This window comes from Trachymyrmex cornetzi, unplaced genomic scaffold (assembly GCF_001594075.2).
Source record: "Trachymyrmex cornetzi isolate Tcor2-1 unplaced genomic scaffold, Tcor1.1 scaffold220, whole genome shotgun sequence".
Classification (NCBI taxonomy): Eukaryota; Metazoa; Arthropoda; class Insecta; order Hymenoptera; family Formicidae; genus Trachymyrmex; species Trachymyrmex cornetzi.
Window position 1 is genome coordinate 577,924 of NW_017296848.1, and position 7,908 is coordinate 585,831.

The 7,908-nt window shown below is 26.7% G+C and overlaps 1 protein-coding gene across 2 annotated transcripts in view; it reads left to right on the top strand.

Annotated features, from left to right (window-relative positions):
• Positions 1-7,908, top strand: part of LOC108760128 (uncharacterized) — a 54,236-nt gene that overhangs the window by 40,671 nt on the left and 5,657 nt on the right. For both annotated transcript variants that reach the window (XM_018505926.1, XM_018505925.1), the window contains exons 8-9: positions 2,309-2,494; positions 5,920-6,004. In XM_018505926.1, the coding sequence (XP_018361428.1) occupies positions 2,309-2,494; positions 5,920-6,004 (271 nt within the window). The remainder of the gene's footprint in view (positions 1-2,308; positions 2,495-5,919; positions 6,005-7,908) is intronic.

A 7,908-nucleotide genomic window follows, 5' to 3' on the forward strand; every position in this document is an offset into this window, starting at 1 on the left:
CAGACCATTTTTCTCAGTGTAATATTATTCTTAGAATTAGAATCAAATCGGTATTTTACATTAAAATAACATGTATTAGTATTTATTTTAAAATAATATATATTGTTTTAACATATGAAGCATAATATATATAAAAATAGAGATCATAAATATATATTATTTTGAACGATCAATATTTAGTATGGAACATGTAAATATTTTATGTGTATGTAAAATATCATTCATGTGTCTTCTATCATAGTTAATAAATTGAAATGTATATTTTCAGATATTGGAAACAACCGAGAATATTGGACACAAGATGTGTCACATATAATTTTAGAATTATATTGTAATGGAAAATGTCTACGTGTCATTCTTATACAATTTTCTCTGTTTTTCTCTGAATTTATTAAAAGAGACTAAAAATACAAAAAAAATTAATTTCTAATAAAGAATTCATATATAATATATTCCAATTGTCTATGAATTCCATATCGATATCATTTTGTAATTAAGATAAATGTATATCGAATGCGAATGCTGGAACATTCAAATTTTAAAATAGTTTAGTAAAATAAAATGATCAATTTTTTCGTTATTACATGTGTCATTCATTGTGAAAAAATACTATTGAATTATTAAAAAAAAATTATATTAAAAAAATACTATTGGAGATTAATGAATAATATTAAAACAAGTAATTCATTTCATGGATACAATATTCAATTTGAATAGTTTTCCAATAATGTTCAATAGATTTTTCATAAGTCCGATCGTATTTTTCCATAAAGGATATGATGCATAATCCGTTTAAATAACAGATTTATAATAATGATATGCAACGTCGCATTATGCATATAACAATGCGTTAAAATTTTGCATGTATTTTAAATACATATTTCTTAAATAAATGTTTTAAAAAATACAACGCGTCGATATTTAAAGTGCATCATCAGAAAATATTTTATTCGAATAAAAAAGGAAAAAGGAATAGAATAATTTGTAAGAGATAATTTTTTGCTGTTTTTCTGTTTACGATCGTCACACGAATATATATTTAATGAAGGAAATGAAGAATTAAGTTGTCTTTTATATCGAATAAAGCAACTGATACAACAATTGTTGCAAAGAGATCAAGATGCTCGAATGCGATTCGAGGATGACAACGCTCTACTTCCCCCGCAGAAACCGCGACCCTATCGATCCACTAATAAAACACTCCTACGCAGGCCAATCGCTTATTCCTCCCCTTGACCGCAGGGAGAATCGTCAAGATCGATACGCGAGGTTATCAAGGCTTTTTGGCAAATTGCCCGATTAGCTTTTTTATCGACTATTATTTCGAGATATCGACCAGAATTTGTTGCCCTGCAACGCAAATCCAGATTACATTGTGCATACATTATCCCCAAAGTTATCGACAACATCGGTCGCGACTGTAGAATTTACATAGCATTGCCCTGGGAGATTATTCGATAAAATGTAAAACTTCGTTTACTCACTTTTGCATTCGTTATCTTCTGTTGTAGATATTAAAATAGTAATCGTAAAGCAAACAAAAAGCTACATGCAGAATAATATTTGAAATTACGAAATTAAAAAAGAGATTAAATCCATGAAATTTTAGAAATATTGTGCACTGAAAAGTTTCTGTTCGAAAATGAACGAACCAAAAATTCTGACCATATTGATCAGAATCCTAGCTGATTATCTCAACTACGATTATAATAGATTCAACTAGAAAATTCTAATTTGTTTATTTTTAATCAGAATTTCAATTAATGTTAACTCTTGTGGAAAGATAATAGATTATTATTTATGTTATAGGATGTTCTCATTCCAACCTTGGAGTTGGTATTAATTAAATAACCTTGAGACTAAAAATATTAGGCACTTATATCTTTTTCATCCATCTAAAATTTGTTTACCTACATTGTTATCTATTGGTTACCGGCATTATAAATTTTTCAAAGGATAATTTACAGCAAATGCTATAAATTAATTTTTGAGGTAAAACTTTAAATAACAATTAATAAAATGCTTAATATTTTCAAGGCTGTAAAACTGGAAATTTCTAACTGTCAGATTTTAATTCAATTTGGATTTGAAATAGGAAATTATAATATATCTTTAATTTACGTTTCGAATACCGAAATGAAAATTCAGATTTTATCATAATAAAATTTGTGCTCAAAATTTTTATGAAGAATCATTCAACGAAACGCCAAGATACTACATTTTCTAAGCAAAGGAACTTTCGAGGAGTCTTATTTTATCGATTTTACGAACGATTGCTACATCTCTGAAACTTTTATTCTGTTCACAGCCACGTCAGCGGTGATAGTGAAGTCAGAAAACGAGCACCATCATCTAGCGAGTATCTCCGGGGATAACATCCTTGGAACGGGGGTGAGAATAGGACGTGGCGAGGACGCAGTCGCGAGTGGTAGCGTCAGCCCCGTTATGGATTCGGCGCAATCGGCCATGATGAAGCAAGCGGACTACGTCGTAGGTCAGTGAACTAAATTCTCTCTCTTACGAGTATAACGACAATTTCTCCAATTCAGCAATAAAACAATTCAGTTTTAGTCAACAAAGATCGAATATTCTGATAATCACAGATCGTTATCGTGTTATCAGTATCTGTGTTGTCAAAGCGACGAGTGTTCCGTGAATTGGTGACGTTCATGAACTTAGATTTGCACGTGAAAATGGAGGCTTCAGTTTCACACAATATTTGGTGATGTAATTGCAAGGAAATTTTTCGAAAAGAATACGATTTTCTAAATATTCACTCGTGTTTGAAGAACAGAAACGAAGGATATATTAAGAATGTAAATAGGTTGCACCAAAACATTACCGAAAATATAAATATTTCATAGATTGGTCTCTATTACGTCTGAGTATCTATGTCAAAATTTGAGCACAATTCTCCTATTGATTCAAAAATTATTTAATTTTTGTGTTAATTTTGTTTTTCTTATGTAAAATAGTTTTGTAATAATTATTTGCAAATTTGATTCGTAGCAGTACGAATTAAATCAATTTTTTTATACATACTAATAAAATTCTAATAAATATTCATGCAAAAGTTTATTAGAATCTATTTACATTTAAAAGTTGTTTATTTAAAACTGCAACAAAATATGGTCATTTCGTTGCATAAAGCCATTAAAAGCCAAATTATTTGTTATTTTGTTTTTTTTGCAGTTTTAGAGCATATTTATGTGATACAAATTTGTTGGCTAATATTACCTGATATCGGTTTGTTTAGTTGTTTAGCTGATTTTTTAGTTGATATTTTTAGTTGATACAGCTAAAAAATCCACAAATTTAAAAGAATTTATAATGTAAATACGTGATATTTAAAAAAATAAAAATTTTTTTGAAAACTTATAATGGAAGATAATTTTAGAAATAGACTCTTCTCATATTTTGTAATAATAATTTCGTTTAATACGCAAAGAGAATTTTGAAGATTTTTTGCATTATATTGAATCAATATTATATTCAAAAAGTTTTTATTTTATTTATAATTTTGACTTCGGCCAACTATATTTCACGTGCAAAAGAAATTAATGACCCGAGTTATCGACATCAAAAACATTATCTTACTCGGAAATGATTAAAATCAGTAGATACCATAATAAGATAAAATGTAGCGCAAAGGTTATCTAATCATGATAAATACGAGATTTCTTTTTCAATGCAAAGCACTTGAAATATAAGCTTCTAAAGGCTGTTAATTTAGGACAATTAATTTTAAGAAGCTCAGTAGCTGATACCAATGATGCGATAAGCGATGCACTTTCAAACATGATTACGAAATAATTCGTAGTCACCCTCGTTAATGTTTGCACGATTTTATCAACAAAAATTTTGCAGCTATATTTGGATCGAAATATCAGTGCGATTGCACTCGATTTAATCTGAGACTTATGTCATTATTTATTACATGTGTGTCGTGTTTTTGAGAGTAGAATTGAAGAGATGATAAAAAAATTATTGCAGTTACGAGTTAACTTCTAAGAAAAATAAACTGTTAAATCTATTACTATGAATGCATAAAGCAATGCATATTAATGATTTTTTTACGAAAATTATTATTTTTTCTTATAACTTTATTCAAATGCGTCAATAAAACTTGCTCAATAAAATTACATATCTTTTAATTAACATAAAATTAATTTTATTAACATATATTATATTATATTATTTTAAATTATTTTAATAATAACTACCTTTTTTTACTTAGTCATTTGAAAATAAAAGAATAAATATCTTATATTAGAATAGAGTCCTTGTTTTTGCTTTTGATTTTTGATAATATTAACTATTCTTAACTGCAAAATTTAAATGTATTATTTATTTATTAAGATATAGATTATATTAGACATAAAGGAATATATAAAATATAGATATTTTTCTCTTTTCAAATAAATAAAATGTTATATAATTATTTCTATCTATTAATAATTATTTCTTTTCTTACCACCTTTTCAAAAATTTAACTTTGAAAGTAGACTTTAAACTATAAATAAAAGAAATAAAATATTTTGTCTATAAATAAAGGAGATAACATACTGTAACCATTTTTTCATTTTTTTTCTGAAATGTTTCAATAAATTCTTAATAATATAATAAAATCGATATATCAAAAATTATTCATAAAATATACATATTAAAAAAGCAATATTAAGTGAAAATCGATGAGATTAATATAAAAAAGAGATATTTCTTAAATGCAACATATTCCAAGATTAATCGAATATTACTATAATTATGTAGGCACGAATACTCTTTTCAAGAAATTATTTTTAAATTTCGGAGAAATATACTCGACAATATGCTAAATTTTATTTTAAAAATAGGAATAATGATTTATGGCCGAATCACTAATATATCGTTTGTGAGATTTAAGTACTGCATGGTAATGGTAAAATATAAAATTATAAACGAACAGACAGAAAAAAGAAACTTCGTATAGAAAGAAACTACGTGTAGAAAGAAACTTTAGTCACTCGCCGTAGCGTCCAAAGTTCAGTATGCCACAATTGATGACGTTCGACGAAAGATGACGTGAGATCGAAGCGGATGGGCCCGCACGATCAATCTTGCTGTATGAATTTTTTATGCTCTCGCGATACGTGTTTTTAACACGTTGAAATCATTTTGTTATTATGTTATCAATCAAATATTAATATTTTAACATAAGATTTATTATTACTTCGAAACGGTCGAATATTTTAACGCAACTGACTTGTGTGGATGACGTATGTATATTAAAAACATTATTTTAGTTGCAAATTATTATTGGCAAATAATATTATATTATAGCAGAATCAATGTTTTCTTAAATAAAGATTTTCTTTTCAAATTTTTTCTGAAACGATAATTTCTCTCGACTGTACATTCAAGATAGTTAATCCACATATACATATTTATATTAAAACATTTTAATATTAAAAATTAATTCAAACATTATACATATTACGGCAGAATCTATTTTTTAATAATTTTTATCTAAAATAATATTTGTACGACGGTACAGTTCATATAATCCATCACTTTGATATCAGAATATAAATATATCGTATTCGTTATTATTTAAATCCTTCCGAATTTAAAACTTTTCAATTCATTATCAAACTTTCTTTAAAATTAATGATTCATACTATCAATACGAGTGATTAATATTTTATTATTAGAACCATAAGTATATATGAAAAACAACAAATAAATAGTAACTTTTCATATTGGTTTGTTCGTATGACAGTCAGGCAAACAATAATTTTATTAGTTCATAAAATACTGACAGCAATTTGCGATGTGAGAGGTTCTGAACGCGAGCGATCAAAGTGTATCGCTAAATTGAATCAACACGATGACATAGCACGTTAGCCAATCGATATTAATCAAATCTGCATTATATTACAGATGTTGTGCTGCCAACGGTCCTAATTGCTTTGCTGTTCGTCGGCAATGCGATCATCGTTTATATCATCTTCCAGTTTAGAAAGAGGTAAGTGAACTCATTCATTGTACGTTGAAGTATTTGCTAAATATATATAGAAAATAGAAATCGACAACGTGAATGAGTTCTTTGACACACTAAATTTGTTCATTTTATACGAAATATTTAATCAGTAATATATAATTAATACGACAAAATTTTTATCCAGATTTTAAGTAACCTGAATACTTAATTTTTAGATATCACAAAAATGATAGAAACAGATATTGAATTTAGATATCAGGTTTATAAGATAAGTAATAGACGAAAATTTTGCTTTTGCATTTGTTGTCACAAACCAAAATTTTTATGTATATTAAAAATTATTTCTTTTATATCAAATTAAATGTAGTTACTTAAATCAATTTATCTTTTATAAAAGAAATTATCTTTCACTTTTAATTTTTCTTTGTGCGATTGTTTTTCTATATATTTGGTAGTACAGTATTTTATACATTTAATAATTTCCACCAATTTCCTGGACAATAAAATAAAACATGATTTCAAACTCACGGATCTGATGCGCAGCAGCAGAGTTGTAATTATCTGTAAAATAAAATACATTTCAATTATAACACTGCTTCAAATAATTAAATACTTAAAAAATAATGATTAAACGCTTCGAATTTTTCATTTTCAATTCCTTTAAACAGATTTGTCAAAATAATTATATAATTTCTCTCTCTCACAAAAAGATTTTTTAGGTTTATAAAAGATTTTTTTTTAATTTGATAAACAATCCAGATAATAATATGTATGTTTAAAAGACATCATAAAGACACTACATAAAAAAATGCCTTTTGCAAGTTGTGTGAGAATCTAATTGTGATATAAATAATTAAATATAATTACAAATCTAAAAAATATTCAAAATACAGGTATTTCTAAATATTGAATCTTATTTTTAACATCTTAAATATATTTTTAATATATCTCAAAATAGCATATTTTATGTGCTATACTATACTATATAAAAAATTGAAACACTATTATTCATAGAAATTGAACAAACAAGTAAGAAGTAACGAACAAAGCATTAAATAATTCAATAAATAATTTAAATTAATATAAAGTAGATAAATAAATCAATTAAATTAAAATAAATATAGATAGTTTACCCAATCGTTACTCTGCCGTTACCCGGTGTCTCCCTAGGACTCCACCTTCTCTCTCTTTCATTCGTTGCACTTCAATAAACCGCACAACAGGAACTCAGGAAAATATGATTCCTCTGATCACGCACGTACTGATTACACTGCAATATTTAATGATATTTCATTTTAGTTTATTATACGTGTGTTATTTTTTCGCAACATTTCAACGATATTTTGCTACTCATATAACCTTCGCGTGCACTTTTCGCGATTAGAAACAAAATTGTACACGCTTGTGTTTTATAATTGTGAATACTATTTCGTAATATGATAGGACAAATAAATACGAAATGAAATCGAGGATAGATATTCTGCGAAACGAAATACATACCTATATTAAGTACTGTAAACGTAGCAACTGCTATTCTTTGCCAGGTTCCTTATAAAAATTTGATGCTGGAAGTTAATGATTAATTACTTATTTTGAATAACAAAAACCCTTGTTTAGTGCTTTTAATACTTAAAGTAATTAATTTTCAGTATTGAATTTCTGTAAAGCCCATTCTACATTAGACGCAAGCCGATCGCAAGCATGTTGCGACAGCTAATCTGAAGCTTGCATTTTGAAATTAAAGCTTGCGTCTAATGTAGAATGGGCTTAAGGAGGTTGTAAGGCAAATGCAATATGTTAAGAACTACTTGAAAAAATTACAGACTATACTAAATTTCATTTAATAATAATACAAAAAAAAATAGAAACAATTGACCATCTGGATCAAAAGTTATTTAAATAAGTAGTAATATTTTTTAAATTTGTAC